Source organism: Mchenga conophoros, linkage group LG7, assembly GCF_057382185.1.
Source record: "Mchenga conophoros isolate Kocher_MC1m ecotype Shallow Benthic linkage group LG7, M_conophoros_male_GT1.1, whole genome shotgun sequence".
NCBI classification, from domain to species: domain Eukaryota; kingdom Metazoa; phylum Chordata; class Actinopteri; order Cichliformes; family Cichlidae; genus Mchenga; species Mchenga conophoros.
Window position 1 is genome coordinate 15324670 of NC_140532.1, and position 21817 is coordinate 15346486.

The 21817-nt window shown below is 41.4% G+C and overlaps 1 protein-coding gene across 2 annotated transcripts; it reads right to left on the minus strand.

The window, feature by feature from the left end:
- Positions 1-193: 193 nt before the first annotated feature.
- On the minus strand, positions 194-15854 carry rfx7b (regulatory factor X7b). Of its 2 annotated transcripts, XM_085282429.1 has the most exons (10): positions 15452-15854; positions 12656-12689; positions 10734-10820; positions 10326-10363; positions 10113-10235; positions 9902-10021; positions 7994-8075; positions 7692-7899; positions 6523-6818; positions 194-6430 (listed from the first exon to the last, which is right to left on the minus strand). In XM_085282429.1, exons 1-10 carry the CDS (start codon positions 15577-15579, stop codon positions 3050-3052), a joined length of 4497 nt encoding a protein of 1498 aa, XP_085138555.1. In that variant the 5' UTR covers positions 15580-15854; the 3' UTR covers positions 194-3049. The 2 variants fall into 2 exon arrangements, with proteins under 2 accessions (XP_085138555.1, XP_085138556.1); XM_085282430.1 differs by lacking the exon at positions 10326-10363 and having other exon boundaries at positions 10735-10820.
- Between the last annotated feature and the right edge of the window lie 5963 nt (positions 15855-21817).

The window sequence follows — 21817 nt, forward strand, 5'->3', positions numbered from 1 at the left end:
ATTATTTACATTTAATGAATTTTGGATGTGGATTTATGTTTTGTGGTTGTGTATCGTTTTTGTTTTTCCTTGTGGAGGATTTCTTGAGAGAATGCCTGTAAACCAAGTTTCCCAGTAAGAACAATAAAATGACTGAACGTGAACTGAAGCGAAAGAAGAAGAATGAGCACTTAAAACGCGCGCACAAAAAAACCTTCTTTAAAAAAGTTTATTGGCTTTTAAAACCACTTTAAAAATCTCACCAGTGAGTACTTTCCATTGAAAAAAGAAACAACGCGATTGCAATATTAACAAGCTACTGTACATTAAGCGAAACACCAGACAACACCACAGAGGAGGGTTTTTGTTTTTTTTTTCTCTACTGGTAGAAATGGACAAGATAGTCTGACAGAGTTGGGTCTGGGTCAGTCAAAGGTAAAGAATCACTGCTTGATGGAGCTTCGGAACTCATAAAGAGGTGCATTTCCTTCATTCAAATTCAAATATCAGTGCCATATTGTTAAAGAAAAAAATGAAGAGAAAATGTTAAAGTAAAATACTCTTCACAAAATGCATTCTGCAAAAACAAAATACAAACAAACAAACAAAAAATATGTAAAAATTGTCAGAAAACAGTCAACATAACATACAGAAGAACATTAACTTAGTAAACAGCACACAATGAAAATGATGTAACTCATGAAACTAGCACTGCCAGTCTGGTTAACAGAACCTGCCCAAATCACAGAAGACAGTGGTTACCAAGAATACAACGTACAACAGAAGTAATCACACATGCGTGCGTACAATCATTTATCAACATAATGAGCATGTAGGTTTTAAAAGGTTATTTAACTTTTTTCCCCCCTCAATGCTTTATATTCTCATGTAAGAGAATGAGTAAGAAATGTGTATCTCACTGAGATTAATGCACATTTTGCTACAAGACAATTAGTCATTTTCTGACAATTCACTGAAACTTCCTTACTCGTTTTGTTGTAAAAAAATTGTTTTTGTTTTTTTTTTTCATTTTCTCTTTTTTTTGCGGGCATCCATCATTACATTTGTCCATAAAGATGTGGCAAAGCCATGTGTCATAAAAATTTAGTGCAATAACGTGAACCTCCAAAGTTTGTTGAAACGTGAGTAATCGCTTTTTTTTCATTTGTTTTTTTTCCAGTGTCTGCTGAAAGACTTTGAGCACAATGTCTGTCACAGAGATGTTTGCAACCAGCTAACAGTATCACAACTTTTTTTTTCTCAATATACCATGCTATTGATCCTGCTCAAAGCACACATCACTTCTGCAACTGCAGAGACCTTTGAATAGAACAAAAAAATAAAACTAATGAAAAAAAACATAATCAGCAAGCGAGACCAGACAGCATTACTTTTACGACACACTGAGCCAGAAATGTAACACACAACATACAGTATCTTGCTGACTATAAATCTGCTTTTTTTTTTCCTCTTTTAAATGGCACATACTTAGCTAGAATAATGGCCATAATATAGTGTCTTGATACATCAAATCTCTATGTATCTATCCTATTTACAGATGGAGCTTAAACATGACTTATACAACATTGACAATAGCCAAAAAACTCAAGCAAGCATCCTACTGTATCACTTAGCCTACCTGGCTAGCAGTGATGGTTTCAACATGCTTTCAGGTCCATGGTTACCTATAAAACATAGGACAGTGACCATTTCACAAATATACATACTGTACATAAGATTTATCTAACTTCATCCTTTTCTGCGAATGCAATAGATCTCTTTTATATCTCTGAGGCTGCCCGCTCCCCGTTGTTGTTAATGTTTACAAGGAGTGTTTCTACGTGTAATAATCTCTTATGATTTTCAAACAGAGCATCTTTGGTATGGACATAAGGCTGGATCTCCACAAACATAATAATGTAATTTCCTCTTGATCTCAAGATGACATCAGAACACACTTCAGCCTCCATCCTCCCTTGTAAATGAGCCTTCTCCATACCATTGATATTCTTATCCAAGCTGGGCGTACAGCATGCCAAAACCCCCCATTAAAATAAAAACAACCTCATGACTGTGAGTGCACCTGCCATGGTATCGTGAAATGACGGCATATCAAATTCCTCTAAATTCTTTAACGATAAGGGCACACACAGTGTAGTCGTTAGCCTATACAATACATATCTATACTGAAACACTGCGGAACAAAAACAATAAGAAGTAGTATTGAAAATATCAGAGTAACAGCTGCCTTGATATGATGAAGCTCTGGATGGTTCTGAAGATATCTTAACATTATACTATATACAGTCTCTCTAAAGATGGCGTAAGGCCTTGGACTTTGGAAATAAGGCAGCCAGTTGTTGATTCCTTTCAATGTATCGTCCACAAAGTGGCCTGAATCCCCATCTTCTCACTACAGATTCATCTACTCCCTTTATAAGATAATAAACAGTACAAGAAGTATAGGCTTAAGAAAATTTCACTCTCGGACAATGCTCAGATGTGAATCAGTTTTTCCACTGATTTGGTATATGATAAAGATCATGTCATAAATTCAGCACCCGGCAGCTTAAGAGGCTACCCTTTTAAATATTCAGATATGGCAGGCAAATGTACTACAACTAACATGTGCATATACTACAATATCGTCTCCATTTGGTTGAATTTGAACTGCAAAAGCATATGTTGTTGTTTTTTTTGGTGAAGTCTCTTGTGCCAAATTTCCTACCCATCACTCTTCCTTAATTGTTCATCAAATACAAATATTGCATTATTGAAGATTGCCCTTCTCCTAACGTTCTTAAGTAAGTGCACGCGGCCACTGAGAGAACTCAGATGAGGGAGAAAAGTGGTTCGACACTGAAACTCTGGGTGACAAATGCCAAAAAAGGGGAAGGGATCAATTAAACATCGCGTGTAGGAGAGATTTTCTGGTACGCCTGGCACTTTGAACAGAACAAATGGCAAAGTCCAGACAAATCCCAACAAACTAGAGTTTAAAAACAGATTTACTACATATGCACAAAACCAAACAACAGAGAACAGAAGTCTTACAGAATAAAAGATAACATTAACCCAGCATCTCTACTGTAGTAGGCTGGTCTTTGCTTTCTAGCCAGTCAAAACCAGAGTTCACAGTATCACTGCATATCTGCTGAAAAAGCGGGTCGTTCTTCAGTTCTTCCAGTGTTGAGTCTTCATATTGTTCCTGCTGTTGATTGGGATCAAACAGTAAGTTGGTGTCCAACGTGTTAAGGTCAGTGATGCTACTGGACAGATCTGAGGTCAGTCTGATGTCGTTTGAGAAGTCGGACGCCACGGCGTTGAGCTCCGAAGCTACCTGACCTACCAACTGGGAACTGGGGTTGAGGCCATCATCCCCCAGCAAGTCCTTGACAGTGTTGTTGAAATCCAGCTGTTGCTGTTCATCCTCCACCTCCTGCTGCTGTGTGCTCTGGAGGAGCAGCTGTGGCTGTGTTTGCACTGGATTCTCCTGCAGCTGCTGCTGTTGCTGGTCTTGTTCACCAGAGCCCACTTGTGCTTGGCTGTCCCCAGTAGAGAAACCTCCCTGTTCTCCACTTCCGGTGGTGAGGTAGCCGTGCTGCTGGAGCTCAAAGGCAGCAGGACTGGAGCTGACGGGCAGCTGAGTCTGATGAGCAGTCCCTGCAGCAAAGCCAGGCGTGGTCTCCAGGATCTGTGTGAGGTTCATACGGGCCGTGTAGTTAGAGGGGAGGTTGTTTATGCCTAGACCGCGGACAGAATCATCCCCGTCCGCTTCCATTTTGCTGAGGAGAACATTCGTGATTTTGGCCGTGTTGCTCTGACCCTGCACGGGCAGCATCTCACTCTGCATCATGATGTTCAGAGGTACAGACTGGCTACGCTGGACCATGCTGTGGACAGAGGTGACGGTCTGGCTGTTCGACAAGATGCTGAGAACCTCGGAGGTGATGGGGGAGTTAAAAGGTGAAACCACAGCGCGCGTTGTCGTGGTGGTACTTGTGGTGGTGGTCGCGGGGCCAGTGTTGCCACTGAAGTTTCTCTGGCGCACTGCTGGGCTAACACTGCGGCAACGGAAAGTACTAGATGCAGACGAGGATGAGGCCTTGCTATCTAACGGTGCCGGCACAGCAAAACTCTCTTGTTTTGTAGGAGTTGTTACAATTTGCTGCTGTTGTTGCTGCTGCGGCTGTTGTTGTTGCTGCTGCTGCAGCTGCGGCTGCTGCTGAACTGGAGAGATCGGGGTCAAACGGCCAAAGTGGGCAGCATCCTGTCTTGACTGAGATTGAAATGACTGGCCAGGAATTGCAAATGCATGTGGCTTACGAAACTGATCGTCCACCAGGTCTTGGTAGCTGGGCAAAATGCCAATGCTATGGTTCGACAAAGGACCTGAAGAGTTGCTGTTGTAGCGGTTGTTGATCCACTCCAGCTTGGCCTTGTCAGGGTGGGTTGCCATGGGCCTTTGCATGGGCTTGACAGGGCTGCTGGAGACAATACTGGCGTCGTGGTAACCTGTAATGCTCGAGTTAATGGGAGTAAAAGCAAAAGGGTTCCTGCACTCCACGGGGCTCGGGGGGACGCTGCTGCTGCAGTTGGACAGTGGTGTGCTGATAGGGGTGTGACGACCCATGGCTCCATCCACAGGGGTTATGGGAGCCATACGGGAGCACGGGCTCTCCCTCGTCAGGCTGTGAGCGAGCGTCATTTCAGAGGTAGGGGTGGGTGTCGGGGTTGGTGTCGGCGTGGGGGTTTGGACTGGAGTGGTACTGCTGTGGGCAGACGGGTAGAAGGTAGTAGTGGCCTGGTGAGTGCTGAGGATAGAGCCTTGACTGCTGGCTGACTGACCTTGCAGGGTAACGTCCACACAGTTACCGAACAGACCCTTCAACTTCATCTGCTCCTCCATTTGGACTAGCTCCTCCACAATGCTGTCTTGGGTCATGTCATCATCATTGAATGGGAAATAGTCCATGTTGGTCTGAGAACCTGCAAAATCAACCATTTCCTGTGTGAGGGTGAGCTGGCCCGAGGCTTCAGAGGGTTGGGCTATAATGGAAAGTTGGTCAGCAGGGGCTTGTTTGTGTTCTGCTGGTATCTGCTGGGCAAACGCCTGCTTGCGAAGCTCATCAAGGTGCCCCTCCTCCCATATTGTGCTCTTTAACTCACTCATCACAGAGGCTTCGTGTGGTCCTGAGTTGGCTTGTATGGCACAAGGATCCCCAGTGATCTGCTGCAGCAGCGCCTGATCGGTCGTGTTATTTCCCGCCGCCCCAGTGCTGGTATCGGGGCTGACAGAAGGGTCTTCGTGTTTCACCACCAGGTCTTGGTGTTTGACAACAGTCTGGGTGCTCTCAGTGTGTGTGATGGGTGAGTCAGAGAGTGCGAGGATCTGTGTGGGCCCTATAGAAGTGTGTTTCACTTTGCAGGGGGCACTCTCTGGTCTAGCAGGGGTTCCTGGTCTGGGGATCCTCTTCACTGCAGCGCTGACTCCGGGTTTGGGATTGTCAACTAGAGCCAGCGGCTGCTGGGATATAAACACCCTTTTCACTGGAATTGCATGGGATTCCCCGCCTGTGCGCTTCCTGGGGCTCTTGGCGTCTGCGCAGGGATCCTTTGATGTTGAGGTAACAGCAGAGGAGCCACTAGATGATGTGTTGACACTGGAGTTCTGATTATCAACAGTCAAGTACAAAGTACTGTCATGGCAGTTACTGTTATTGCTGTCCTGAGTCCCAGCTGCAGCTACAGAAGTAGGAGGAGATGTGGAGTCATTTTTTATCCTCGCCCCTTTGTCTGTTCCTGGAGAACATTTAACAAGGAAACTTGGCTCACTAGCAGCCCTGAACTTTGCCACTCTCTCCTCTTTGGCTCCTACAGCAGTTTTCTCCATGCCAGAGGCAGAGTTATTGTCATTTCCGGCTTCAGACACCACTTTGGCGTCAGCAGAGGGCATGGGAGTAGAGGCAGGAGCACTAAGTCTGACTGCAGGAGACTGGGGGGCAGCAGAACTCCCACTTTGTAACTGCTGGGATTCATCCAAAGCAGCGGTGGTGCTCACGCCAGCTGAGGCTGGTCGCACAGAAGTGCTGCTGCTGTTACTACTACTGCTGCTGCTGGGAGCGAGAGCGATGGCTGTCATCTTCACCACGTTCACTGAGCTGACATGGGGAGTGGGCATCACAGTTTTTATTGGGCTGTTGGTGATGAGCAACGTGGGGGGTGAACGCAGCGTGATGGCACTGGTGGCAGAGGGCTTAGGCAGGATCTGGGCGTACCGTGTACTGTGTCGCGCCAGCCGGTCACCTACAGGACTAGCTGAGATATTCTGAGAAGTTTTGGGGGACTGTTTGAGAGACTGAGTGACCACTTGAAAGTTCACAGGCAACACTTTTCCTTCGGCTGTCCCTACGGGACTGGGTGAGGTCATCAACTGCCTGCTTCTCTGTACCTGGGAAAACAATGAGAACATAACAGCACATTTTAAGCAAAATGATCAACAACTTGTCAGATAATAATTAAATAAAAAACTCAGTCACGTACCGTCACTGGGCTAGGGACAGCTGCTACTACAATGCCTATGGTAGGCTGAGGGGAAAGCAGAGCAGGGCTGCCACAGGGGATCGTGGGGCCCGGGGTACTGGCCTCTGTTCTCTTGACCTGGGTCTCAGTGGGCAAGGGTGAGTGAAGCTTCTGCTCCTGCTGCTTCTTCTGGATCTTGCGTTGCAGTTGCTGCTTTGCATCAACAGAAGGCGAGGGCAGGGTCTTCACCTGGGGCTGGAATGAGTTACACTCCGCTGTCGGCACAAACGCAGAAGCTGGAGTTGGTGTCTTCATTCCTATCAAGACATACGAGAGGAAAAGAGCGGTAGATCGTTGGTGGTGTTCTTGTCTTGTCAAACATCTCTGCTGAGGCATGAGCTGTCTGCAGTTCTGGATAGTTAAAATTCAACAAACATGTACTGTGTGTAGCCTAACAAACATTTTACAGCACACAGACATCATGGGGACGGTTAATTTAGATAATGCTTAAAAAATAACTACCTAAATAAGGCCTTGATAGGTGTCAAGAGGGCTACTGATTGGTGTGAATTACTTCAAGTCGAAGTGCTTTGCATAAACATCAGCTAACATCAGTAAATACACTCTCTTGTGCAGATATGCCAATACTGGTTAACAAGACTGATACTGGCCAATGCTGGCTAAAACCGATTGTTGGACAATAACTTGGTGCACTGCTCGAGTATGTGCAATCACGATTTTAAGTGACAGGTTAGTTTTAGAAAGATTTGCATTATGCATGTAGCTTCACTTTAAACATGAAGTCAGTTTTTTCATTTTGGTATTTCTGCTTTGTCGCTTGCAGTTCAAGCATCAGCGTGGCAGAAGCCGCACATTTATTTGCAATTTGTGACTGACGGTCATTTCTGAAACAGGACTTTTGATTTGCATGAAAGGCTGGGCTCAAAAAATTAGGATCACACTTAGAAAACACTCTTGAATCAGTGAGATGGAAATATGTAAAGAAAGAATAACAAACAGCAAATTATATTTTTTGACAGACGGTGGCTTTATGCCTTCCGAGCTTGTATATCTCAAGTGAAAAAACACAATGTTTAAGATGTACTACAGTGCCCAATGAACTTCAAACTTACATGCACACGAGACAACAATGAAACAAACACGCCAACAGATCAATAGGACACCTTTACCTGTGGGTGTTCCGGTCATAACAGTGAGTGCAGCCATGGACTTAGTACCGATGTAGTGGCTATTAAGCAGAAAACGAGCCAGGTCCTCCACGTTGTCAAACTGACGACTCAGGACCTTTTGAGCCCACTCACACACTAATCCACAAGCTGCAGACCTCATTTCATCTTCAGCACTCGGAGACTGGCCCGTTGGCTCCATCAGTTCACACTAGTGAGACAGAGCAGAGCAGCAGGGAGGTGAGCGTCGAACAAATTTTTCAACTCTAACTATATGGATCGGGTTTTTTTGCAGGCAATCTTACCCCATCACCAGACTTCTGAAGGTCCAGGTTGGGTAGGGATGGCATGTGAACAAAAGCTTTCTTCCTTAACCCGCTATAACAGTATGTGCGAAGGAGTTAAGGTTTCTAAAGCATGAAGACTGTGCAAACCTAAATGATTATAACATGCCGATATTTGTACGTTTTTTTGAAATTCTGCCCTAAAAATATGACACCATCTAAGGTCAGTCATCAGCCTTTCATCTGTGAGCCAAGGATTCCCTGCTACTACCTTTCTACTTCTGTAGCCAGACTCTCTTGGAATTTTGACAAAATAGTTCTCCAGGCTTTATGAAGGTATTTCAAAGCTTTTCTCTGGATATTTGCGGTTTTTTCTTTTTTTTACCATTTTCAGGGGAATGTTGTTTAATTTCTTAAGCCACTTCACACTAAACTATGAATCATTCAAGCACTAAAAAGGCACTTAGTTCAATGGATGAGCAAGTGTTAACACAGTTTAACAGGCAAAAAATATTTTTACACTAACAAGCTGATTCCCAAAGAGATAATAGTTGAAAACGTGGCTTCCCAGCGTGGTGTGCAGTGTGTCTTTAAAAATATCTGAGGGCACTGGACTCTTTTTGAGTTCACAAACTTGTATCTTTTCCCTTGGTTTGGTTTCTTTTCACACAGCAAAGACTCCAAGCAAACTCCAAGTGAACCAAAATGCATCACCACAAACCACATGAGAACATTTAGTCTGCTTACTGCTCAGACGCGTCTGGTGTGTGAGCAACACAAGCAAATACAAGAAGAAGGTGCTGTGTTTTGGCCTTATAGAGATAACATGGAGAATTTACATTCACTTTACAGCTAGCTGCTAGCCCATACTGACTACTTATGCACTCTGCACATCTAGGTTACCATGCTGCATCCCAGAATTCAAGAGAAGATGTTCAGCTCAAACTTGTTGCATGCACCTGCTAGTTGGCTCGGATCACGTTCACACCATAAATGAACCGCTCGCTTGGAAGTGGACTGAGACCCCCGACCATGTTCACACGTGCACAAGCAAACCACACCAAGATTGAAAACTATTTTGGCTAAACTAAAAACTGGCTAAACACCGCAGGTGTGAAAGCACACTAGGAGAGTTCAGGTATTTTGAAGAATAAAGGTTTTCACACCAAATATTGACTTAGAAGCTTTTTAGAATTGTACTAACTCTGTGTTGCCTTGTCTACTGTATTGACATTTATGTTTGCATGTTTCAGTAAATCCTTGCGCCTATTTCCCATTTTCCTAGCAAAATATAAAGACAGATGCCTCAAGACTGTTTAACTTTTTTCTTTCTTTTTTTATTTTATTAATAAATAACGGAGCAGCTTTGAAGCTTCCTCTTTTGGGGCAGCATGAGAACATGAAAAAAAACTCAAACTGGGCGTGACAAACACCCAGTTTGAGTCTTTCTTGGCATGTAAAGCCGAGAACTTTACTTTTTTCCCTTGAATTTTTTCCCCCTGAAGCTTTGTAATCCCCTTATGTTGTCTGGCCATAGGGTCTGAGCTCAGGTAAGCCTGTCCATAAAAAAGGGACCGTAGCAAATAAATGGCAAACTAACTTACATGCACTCTGGAACTTAAATTCACAGAAGCCAAGCAATGATAACTAATGGCGCAACTCCTCTCTTGACTCTATCCTCTGTGGAATTTTGAGGTTTTAATATATTTATAAAAAGCTTATTTTAAGCCCAGCTAGTAGTATCATGTTGAGATGAATTGCCTAAGATCTCTGCAAGCAAACATTAATGATCTGCCTGCTCATCATCCATACAAGCCCAACTGCACACAACTGCAATCACCTAAAAGAATCACTCATGTTGAGAAAAAAAAAAAAACGAAGAAAGAAAAAAAGAAAGAAATACAACCAGGGTAACACTTTGTTTAAGGATATTTGGATTTCCCTCTCATTCCCAGACGACGTGCCTTCATGTTAGGAAAGACATTCTTCATGATCTTTCCAAAGTCTGCTGCACTCAGTGGATTGTAGCCGAGATTGTCACAATAGCTCCTTGTAGGAGAAGAGAACCCACATGAGATTATGACGAAACTATAACTGTCTGAGAGCAGATCGCACGTCTTCTGCAAGGTTATCCACTTACTTGTATTCATCATACACCTCTTGCTTTGGGAGGGAAGTCTCTGGGTGCTCTTCTAGGTGATTGCGTATCCAGTTGAATGCATACATCTGTTGAGTACGGCTTGACGACATGGAACTCTGATCACTGAAAGTGGTGCATAAGAAAAAGACATTTGGTGAGGCAGTACCCTCGACTGCGGTGCATCATTTCTTGTTAATACAGAAACTTTAATACCATAATCCAGGAGTGGAGGACCCCCTCTCATTCTCAGTCCAAATGGGCAGAATTTGGGGGTTGGGGTGATGAATAGATATGGGGAAACAAATGAAACACAGACAGCTAGGTATAGCAAAAGTCTACAGATTTCAGTGGTTCAATCATACAGCTGAAATGTTGAAGAAAAAGAAAAAACCCTCAACAGTGACTTAAATTCAAATTCGATGCCCCTCTAGCGTCTATCAGCCTAACCTGTGTCTGTGTAGCAGCCAGTGGATTTTTGACAAGCAATGAGACAGTGCCGATAATGTAATGAGAGCCACAACAAAGCATGTGTGCGTCTGTGTGTGTGCGTGTGTGAGAGAGGGAAAAAAAAAGCCAGAGAGCAAAGTGGAAAACTTAGTTTAAGTGCTCGCCTGTGACATACCTTTTATCATTGCCACTGCTGGGACCAGAAGGCAACTTAAGGTAGAGGTAGAGCTTTTCGATGTCTGTAAACTTCTCAACATCTTGCTGTAAAAATAAAAACATCACAGAGAGGAGAAAAAAATGAATATGTCTGAAGAGTTTAACACACGCGCTGACGAAGGCTGTGGTCAGGCTGATGGTTTAAAATCTGGTTCATAATTCAACTCAAACAAACACGGACTCTGGAATTACAATTGTATGCAAAAATTTTTATTATTGATCCCAACTTAAGTGCTTTTCATCTGGTTTCTAAGAATGGATTCATCTCACCTCTTCCTTTTGTATTTGCCTCTTTGTTGCTAGGGGAACCAATACTTAAATGAACGAGGTGAGAGCTGTCAGCCAATAAGCAGTGAACGAAGACGCTATTTACTACACATCACTGCTGCAAGCCCTGAGTGAATTACATACACAGTCCTGACCTGCTGGCCACTGGCTGGAACCTAACTCTTCCCTTTTTAAACTTCCTGAACTTCTTTTTGGTTTTTAAGTCTGATCTGATGATCAAAATCACACCACGCCTATGTATTTCTTAAAAGGCTTGCATCAAAAACAACTGCAAATGCAGATTATACTGGTGGAAATTTCTCTCAGTGCTATTCTCTCTAAAGTTACACAAGGTTTTTACTGCATAGAGAAATTTTTGGCAACCGGCAAAGAGATTTTAGCCAGAGCCAAAGAAAAAACTACAACAAAACAACACTGGAATAAAGCTTTGCTTCTACTAAGTGTTATTAATCTGAGCTTCATTTACTCAAGCATAAAATTTGCTAATCAAAGAGGTCAGAAAACAAATGCAAGGCAAAACAGACTGCCACTAATCTTTGAGGTCTGATTGTGCACAGCCCTCCCAAAAAATCTCACTCTGCAGGAAAAAAAACCACTTCAATGTGTCACCTGTTCAATAAATTTTTCTACATAGTTTAAGGCATCTCGTTTTACCATTTTTGCATGACAACAGTGGATGTTAGTGGCAAACATTTGTCACAGACATAAAAAAACCAAACATATACATTTTATCTGATTCTAAAATGACAATATCATATATGTATCTTATTACTATCTTATTAATAACAGAATATACAATTTGGTACCTTTGACATAGAAATTCTGTGCACATAATGATATGCCGATAGTAGCTCTATCAAACAAAGTTATTAATATAACCACATCTCAGTGCGTTTTGAAAAAGCCGCCCTTTTAGATGTTTATTTACTGTTTTATGTGGAAGCATCAGAGGAGTCAAAGAATGGATTTTTTTTAAAATCGAGACAAAAATGGAATAAAGCCCAAAAAACAGCGAAAACAAAAACATCTGCCTAACACCAGACAGAGGTGTTGAAATTAAAATCCAGGCTCTGTCTGCTTTACTGACGACAAAAAATAGACAAAAGCTTTATCACGTCGCTTTGATGTCACTGACACTTCTTTGCAGCTGCATAGGCGGCGAGACAGAGGGAGACGCAGCAGTTTGAGAATAATCTAAAACTGTGCATGAATAACCAGCTGAAACCAAAATACAAAAATCTTCATATTTATATAAACATTGGAAACACTTTTGTCATTTGCTTCGCACAGTGCAAAAAAAGGCATTCATGAACATAACATTTAATGTGTTTACATGTGTTACTAAAAAAAAAGAAAGAAAAAACACAATATAGCGTTAAGATTTCTGCATGTAAATATTAGTTAATCAAATTGAAGCTTTGTGGGGTTGGCTTTGTCTACTCTGCTTCATCAAGCATGAAACATATTTAATCATTTATATGATTTAATGAAACATTCATTGCACAACTGTTCTCCGAACACAACAACAAACATTAACACATGACTCTGATAATGAGGGGATTGCAGATTAAGCAGTATTTACTGATACTCACCAATATGCTGTCCACTTTTGATTGTACAGATTTGCTACAATGAGAAAGAGATAAAAATTTAAGAAAGTGAATAAATAAGAAATAAAATGTCATGGATGCATGCAAGATTTTGTCAACATTTCAGCAAATAAAAGAAAAAAATCTCCCTTCCGGGTTACATTATTTTTGTACGTCGTTCAATACGACATATTTTATCATTCGCTGATATACTTTGAGAGCATCTTTGATAAAGTGAGAACATGTTTTAGGAGATTTATGAATATATTAAATCTGTAAAAAAAAAAGACATTTTGAGTCCTCTGTCTGGCAGATTCTCTCTAGGTCGCTCTCTCAAGATGAACTAAGGCAGCGGTCCCCAAGCCCCGGTCCACAGACCGGTACCGGTCCGTGAGTCGTTGAGGCTCAGCTGTGAAATGTATGGTTTTCAGAGGCTTTATCAGTTCTTAGCATTATTTTTTTTATCGTTACCCTGGTTTCCCTGGGTCTTTTCCCATGTGTTATGAATAAATCTTCTTCCTCTGGTACCGGTACTGGTTTTATTTTGTTGTATTTATCCGCGACACCTTAAAGGCCGATCCGTGAAAATGTTGTTGGACATAAACCGGTCCGTGGAGCAAAAAAGGTTGGAGACCGCTTAAGTAAGGGACTCAAATCAAATCAAATCAAATCACTTTTTATTGTCACATCACATGTGCAGGCACACTGGCACAGCACATGCGAGTGAAATTCTTGTGTGCGAGCCCCACAAGCAACAGAGATGTGCAAACACAACAACACAAACGAGCAAAATACAAGAATGGCCAACCTGAAACTAATAAATATATGTACAATATATAATAGTGTATGCATTTCTGGATGTGTATACTAAATATTTTCCTACGTGTGTGTGTGTGTGTATGTGTGTGTGTGTGTGTATACACATTTTTACAAATTAAATAGTAAAAAAATAAAATAAAATAATAAAAATAATAATAATAATAATAAAATATATAAAATATACAGAGTTGTTCCAGGTTTTGGTGGTGTTGTCTTCTGTATGCTTCGGGTCACTATCATGCTGAAATATCGTCTGTGTAAGTTTTTTGCATCGTGTCTCCACGCTGCAGAAAGCTGGCATCCAATATATCAGCACCAGTGCCTTACTGTACGGCTGATGTTAGCCAGACTGTGAGTAACAACTAGTGCCTGTATCTCTTGGTCACTCTCCCGACCAAAGCTCTTCTTAGACCATCACAGAATTTTTCTGAATGACCAAATTTTAGGAAAAATTCTTGTTAATTTCCAACTTGGCTGGAACCCACTAACTTTTTATGCCTCACGGCCAGATTTAAACATCTATGGAGATCGCAATGTGGGTTTTTGAATCACACCCAACCAATGTGAATCTGCCACAGGTGTCTTCATTTACTTGCTACTCTCAGCAAAACGCTTGGTGACATTTTATCATCATTTTAGGGTTATCACGAGCAGATGCCGACTGTTTTTTTGTTTGTTTGTTTTTTTGCAATTAAAAAAAAAAAGCAGCATATTTTGAGTCTGGTGTTACTACACAGTAATGCTTCCATGCCATACCGGACTCATAATAACAGGGAAAATTCCGATGCGATTAACATTGCTGAAGTCTCCGTAGCGTGTGCAACAACGTGTAAAATTAGGCCTTCACTAATCACATTTTATACAGCACGTGCTCGTCCATACCATGATGCCGACGCAAATAACACGGTGGCCGGTTTCAGTTAAAAGAGACTCATCACTAGAAATATCACAAGGCTAATCAAAGCAGGTGTATCAAAGGAAGATGAGCTGAATATTTATGTAAATGAAAAGTTTCACCTTTTCATATGAAACCCCAGAAAACTAAACACACCAGAAAGCACGTTTGCAGCTTGTCACTGCTGGTTATTGTGTGTGTAATGACTACTTCAACTTAACCTTTTATTTTTTTTTAATTAAAGCCTCAGTGTAGTATGACATATCATCTGAGCAGACACGATAATAGCAGCAAACGTGCATCTGGTTAATCTTAATCCCAGTGCTTTTAAATTTGCGACGTGCTTCTTTTTCCTTGTGGTCTTCATGAGTGATCTTTACTTTATCCCTCACGCGCTTCTGACTCTTATCTACGCACAGATGCTGTTTACATCTTTGGCTTCCTTTTTTTTTTAAAATTGCTTTCTGCTGGAAATGAGCCCGTGTGGCCATTGATCTCTTTTTCCCCCTTGTATTTAACATAAACTTAATTTGCTGTAGAGTAATGATGAGGTAAGGGAGGGAGGAGGGACAGAAACTGGTGAGTAATATCCAAAGCCACAGTGCACAAAATAACGTACTGGTTTTTCAGAAGGAGCATTTCTATTTATAAACACACGTTATTCCCCCAAATGATGCAGCCCTCTCATTAGGAGCATTAAATCAGAGCGAGGCTGGACGTGTGGAGCTGCCTGCTTTGACACCTGTCATCCCGAGCATCAGCACCGCCGGTGGAGTCGGTGTCATCTATTATAACATGGCCTCCTATGGCTCGATGCTAATGACCATAGCTACCCCTGTTGTAGGTAACCCGACGTTACCGTGTCGTTAGCGCACAAACAGGAACCAGACGGAGCGGCGCGGTTCGGTGCCGTCGTGTTTCTCTGAAATATTTACGCCTAGCACGGCAGCAGCCGTGTTGTTTTTCGGGCAGCTTTTTGTGCAGCACACTGCCTCCTTGCCACTCCACAGTCAGATACGCTAATTACAAGGCTACGGCTAGCGAAAAGGACATTGTGGCCGCTTGTGGATCGCTTCCATCCTTACCAAATTGAATTCTTTATTTTGAACTGTAACGCGTTAGCCTCGGGCCCCTGGAGTCCTGGCACCAGCGCTGGAAGAGAGCCTAATCCCGAGGCAGGCTTCTGACCAGGTTGTTGTTGATCATCAGCCATCACGATGGAGGGGTGGTGGGGGAGCTTTAACAAGTAGGCCTCATCCCCGGCTGTGCACTGCACCGGACCCACCGCTGCTGGAGCGGCTCAGTCAGCTAGGACAGCCCGCTGAATCCACCACAGAGCATGGCTACAAACACTGTGATCTGACCCTCGTGAAGCACAAAACAAAACCCCCCAAAAAACACCCGGGAATACAAAAGGCATATCGCAGGGTTATCTCCGCTGCCGCAAATTGCACGCCTGCAGCAGCCAGCAGCAGCTACAGACGGAGCTGCCTGCGTCAAGACGCACGCGAGCTGCAGCGCCAGACCGGAAGTAGAGAGGTTTTTTTTAGGGTGAAAATAAAATCCCGATGTTTGCCATGTCGAAAGTTCACTCATATGTGTGTGTGTGTGTGTGTGTGTGTGTGTGTGTGTGTGTGTGTGAACTTATTAAATCGGTGATGAATTCTCTTAAAAGTCATAACACACACCAGGAACTGCTAATACACACCACAGTGTGTAAAATCCACAGTTTCTGCACTTGAAGTACTTGAGAAACCTGCATTTAATTACATTTTAATTGTTAATTGATTTGAATAGTGAATCTAGGACGCCACTGACATTGCCCCGTAGAGCCATCCATTTTACCCTTATGCGTATCCATTATATTATATACATTTAAATTTACTTACCTTTTCTAATCTGCATCTTTGGAGTGACAGATGAGGATGCTAAGGATAGGGTGAGATAGAGGCAGATGATCTGCTGTAGTGATCACTAAAGGGAGCCGTTGAATGAAGAAGAAGAAGAAATATTTTAATGAATGATAGCTGGGCACAGCTGTTATCTAAATGTCTGTGATGTGGTTTTTTAAAATTATTATTATACTTTATTATCTTCCACTGCAGACCAAAGAATTGAACAGGCAGCTGAAAAATGTCCCTGTTGTTAATAAGAAAGACATTATTAATCAAATTATGTTAAACAAAAAAAATAATTCTTGCCTTAAATTTTCTTCAGCCTTATGTATAAACTAAGCAATGAAGCAAATATAGGGTGGGTCTGCTCAATTCTATCTGCCTGATAAACTTAGAAACTTAGTTTCAAGTAACAGTGCACGTAGTAATTGATTTAAACATGACACACCATTATCCCAACATCTGCCTTTGAAATTTGAAAAATTCCAGGAGGCTTTTATTTGAAAAGTCATCAGCGGGACTTCAGGGTCTCATAGCGTCTCACTTGACGCGCTGTAGTTCCCACATGCACCTGCAGGGGGCTGCTGCAGGAAGCTGGTTGATCAGATAGTGACAATGACGGGTAAACAGCCAGGATAATATCACTTTGCCATGTAAACCAAGCATTTATAAACAAATATATTGATCTCAGTATCTACCGACGCACTTGAATAAAACGGTGATCGAAAGAGACGATAGACGAGGAAACGCTGATACACCAAAGAGGTGTCACAGACAGGTCGCTCCAAGATTGTCTTTGCTCATTGAGCAGCTTGCTATTTTTTTCCTACTTCGGCTGAAATCTGAGACACAGTCGGCAGGAAAAAAATAGCCCAAGAGCATGACACTAATCGAGACCATCGGCACCAGATCTAAATATAACGTTTACTTATGCTACATCTGCCATAAATGAGATATTTCCACGTGGCAAATTAATTCAGTGGTAATAACCTGTTTTAACCAACGCGTGATCAGCAGTGGTTTATAGAGCTCCTATAAGGGAAAAATGCATGTGAAAATTCAAAAGAATGAAGTAACCAGAGCAAGAAAAACAAGACCTAAATAAATGCTTATTCATGACTTATTTTATGCTGCCATCTGTTGATGGAAACTGGTAATGTTACTCCAATACTCTACTAACGCCGCAAGAAAGCAACAGACACACATGGGTGGGTGGGCACGTATGAGCAAGTACACAGTGACTGGAGTGACCTCATGGCTCCGAAGACAAGAATAACAGGAAGAAGAGGAAATAGTACCAACGGTGCTGCTCGATTTCTGCTACTTCTGCAGGACTTCATGCTGCTCTGCCCCAGCTGTGTTTGTCCACATGTTTGTTTAATGTCCACAGGACTGTGTGTAACAGCTTCTCTGTTTGCCTTTGCAGTGACTAAGCCTTTATTTTTTCTCAGTGTGAGTGACCTTATGAGTCAGAGGCCCAGGTTAGACATCCAGGTGTGGAGATATTAACGTTACTGACAATCCAGTGCATGGCTTCTTTAGTTGAATGTTACAGAGTTTAGTGTGCCTGCAGTGAATAGCAGAGAACTGGCATAGAAATTAAACTCAGGTTCAGCTAGACGGGTTATTCTCATTTTAGCTTGTGTTGCAAAATGGGACGAAATAGTATTTGTGAGTGAATGATTCCTGCAACTAGTTCCTTGTGAAAAGCACGGCAAGAGCACTCAATTCATTTTCTATTCCTATAATTAAGAAATAGTAAAACTCAAGGGTCTGGTTGATTTTTACACACTGCACAAATTATATATAAAGAAACAAGGACACAAACTGCTTCCTGGGAATATTCTAAAGTGATATTCTGAAAGAGACAGAGGATACAATTTGGGGAGTTAAATTTAAAACATGTATCTGTACATGTCAAAAGGGCTAAAGTCTAAAAAGCACCACTAAAACATGTGTTTTGCACGGTATGGGATGAAATGGGGCTTTGATCAGGTGTTCTCACAGACTATTTAGTCTATATGTGTGTGTGCATGTGTATCTGTGAATATGCAATACTGGGTCTGTTACTGGGATTATAAAACCAAATACATGTAACAAATTATAATAAAGGATTTATGACGTAATAGAACAAGAAGGAAAAGTGATAATTATTTGTTAATAAATAGTGGAAAAAATAAGCTTATGCTTCTTCCTGCTCCTTGTTTGGACCATGTTAAGCTATTTATTATAATTATTATTTTTTCTTGTGTTTTGTTTGTGTTTTTTATTGTTGTTGCGTTATTTTTAACGTGTTCAAAATAAAGCCACACATTACATTACAATAAAAAATGGATTGTATTGTATCACAGGAAATAATGTGTACTGATGCACATTACATGCCGCTCTTATCATAGGAAGGAAGTTGGTGTCAAAGCCTGAGTTGAGACGCCTCTGACGTTGTCTTTTAATTTTTCTTCTAAATGTACAGTAGCTGCATTATATTTGATGATGTGTATAAAATGCACTCTCACAGATATCCCCAGTAATTATAAAAAGCATGCATGTGGTAGGAAAAGCTTCTAAATGCTTTTTCCAGTATGGACTTTCTTCATGATTTTTCCTGAGATTAATTCAGTTTGGTTTGGATATAAAAACATGGGGTTTTACTCCCTAATCTACTATTTCATATTTATTTGTCGCTATATAAACTATTGTTCTATTATAAGTGATAGAAAAAGTATCCAAATACACTTTTATTTGTTGGATGCTTTTATTGTGTTGTTTTCATTTAGGAGCTTTACAAAGACTGTGTTTGGTCAGTGTGCGCTTAAACCTCTGTTACCCTTCAGAGACGGTTGCTTTCATTTTATCACTGAAGAAAAATTGTGTGTAGGTGTTTCTATAACCCTGTGGTAGCCTCATCATGATTATGTTGTGCAGGTGTCAGCAATCCAGGCCAGTTCCTCAATTTAAAAAAAAGTGTTTGTGTTCAGGTAGTTTTGAACATGCAGACATCTACTGTATGTATGTTATTGATGTTTTATTTGGTATTAGAATTCATCTTTTTTAAATCATCATATTTCATGTAATTCACTTTAGTTTTAGGATTATTACATTGTCCCATTAATGCATTTGGGCTCGCGGAGCACCTACTGCAAGTTATATAATACTGTTTTGGTAAATGGCTGTTTCAGTTGCTGTTCATGGAAAGTCCTGCCACCTATTTTGCATCTGAGATTTAGATTACTGCCTATTATTAGATGTCATAAGGTCATATTTGCTGAGATTTACGTAGCCTTGTATTTACAGTGTTACCCGCTGATTAATGAGAAATTATGGAAACATCTTGAGCGGCCAAATGTTACTGAAATAGGGCCAGGTTTGGATAGCGGGCCACTATTGGCTCACTACTGCTGCAGTGGTTTAGAGAGCTCATGAGGCAATATTATGTATAATAAGCTGTCCCATAGAAAGCACACACGTGGCACAAATGTTGAAGTTTTGTGTGTGTGTGAAATGTAAAGAATTTTGTTTGTCATAAGGATAAAACTCGATCCACTGCTGATTCAGTACAAACCAAACTTGAAAAAAAAAGTCAATATTCCCATGTGTTACTGGAAATAAGATGTTTATAACTTGGTTGTACCCTAAAACCTACAAGAGTATGAACAAAATGTATTACTGGCCTAGATATTCTGGAAAATTTACCCCATCTTTCCATTGCTATCACACACATCCATCAAATGTTGTCATCTCTAACTTGTTAACAACACCGGGGGTGTAGAACGGTGGCTCTTTATCTGAATTTCAAGAAAACGTTGTTTCCTTGTTAGTCAATGTTTTCTCACTCTATTTTTGACCTTTGGTTGCTGGCTACTCTGGACTGATTTATTTTACTGTCAATCTCCTGTCACTTCTGATTTGGGATAGAAGCCCTCATCTCTGCAGTCTTTGCCCTTGCTCATTCCTCCAAATGTTAAGTTTTGCTCAATGATCTCCTCAAAGTGGCATTTTGGTGGCCATTTCACACCACACTAAAAACTTACACGTATCTAACCCTCTTCTTTTTAGGACATAAATTAGACTTCAAATATAAAGCCAATATTAAAACAAAGGATAACACAACAGAAGCCCAAGATTTTTTTTGATAATTTTAAGAGAAATGAACCAATGCTGGTATCCCACACAGTAGCTTATCAATGTTTTGTTTGTTGTACGGATTTAATTTAATGACACACTTCCTGTTGATCTAGTTGGTGACATATAAGACTGGCGGTGACCTACAGCCGCTTCTCCTCATAGGTGCAGATGAATGTGGGACTGCGAGGTCATTGTGGCGGAGAGGACAGTCAGTCTGGATCTCACGTGCAGCCGCGGCCTGTCCAATCCTCTTACAACCCCCACTTCTTTCAGCATTCAGGCCAAGATCAGCTTGCTGTGTGCAGGTCTTATCCTGAGGATACAGAAGATCCTCGGTGCAAAGTCACGCCAGCACGTATCAAACGCCACGGTAACACATCTACCTCGTGATAGCTTTTGAGATGCATTCACTCACACACTTTTTCAGAGAGTTATCTGCACATATCTGCACTATGGCTTTTAAATTTCATTGCTTCTCCAGATATAACCACATTATAATGAAATCAACAGATAAATTTGCCAAATCAAACCATTTTATTATCTATTTGTATGCTATTGTCAGCAAAACAGTTATATTAGAAAAAAATAATTTATTTCTAATTAAAGAAATCCAAAGCTCATTAAAGAATTAGTTTAAGAGGTTCAAAAGAAGAAACACAACTAGTCAGTGAAAAAACCCGATGATTGCTGATGTTTAAAAAAATCACATGATAAAAAACTCAAATACAAAAAAAGCCAATTATTTAATTGATGAAAATGCTAAAAATCATCAGTGGCACTGTTATTTCTGTGTTCTGTAAAAAGAAGAAAAAGCCACAAGGAAGCACTTTCAGTCATTTAACCTGTTATCAGACCCTCCGCTAAAAAAACAAGGATCTGACCACAATGTGTTAGTACTTTTGCTCACTTTTTCCGTTGGCTTATCAGTTCTGTAACAGGGTGAAATATGGGAGTCCCTGCTTTGACGTCACTTACACAACCTTTCCCAGGCCAGGCTGTTATTACAGATTTTATTCAGTGTTTTTTCCCTTCATTTTCTTGGCATCCTGTGGAAGAGCGGATGGGAAATTCTGATGTCATCAACCTTGGCACAGCGGGACAGAGGAGCATGCAGACCCTCAGGGTGCCACTATTGGTGCCCATGTGTTTGTGCCCCGTAGATGGTGAAATAGATGGTGTGGTGCTGCCCGCCTGTGCTGCACCTGCGTCCCAGCATGCTGATTGATCAGTTTGGTCATGTGGAATGTCACCATCTGCTCCCTAGTCCCACTCACCCCTTCTTGTGTGAATGCCAATCACTGGCAGGAAGATAGTTATTTAAGCCATGTCAAATCAAGCGCATGGCGAAGAGCAATATGCCAACAACACTTGAAATGTGCGTTGCAGGCATAGTAAGCACAACAGCACATCTTACATAAAAAGACTAACCATAAG

Bases quoted from the DNA above. Each gene is read 5' to 3' on its own strand.
- rfx7b (XM_085282429.1), bottom strand. From the start codon at position 15,579: ATGGCTGATGATCAACAACAACCTGGTCAGAAGCCTGCCTCGGGATTA. The intron at 10,364-10,733 runs TATGTCACAGGC...CTGCCCATTTGG, and splicing joins GCAGTGGCAATGATAAAAGG to ACTGAGAATGAGAGGGGGTC. The intron at 7,900-7,993 runs GTAAGATTGCCT...CTGTCTCACTAG, and splicing joins TTCAGAAGTCTGGTGATGGG to TGTGAACTGATGGAGCCAAC.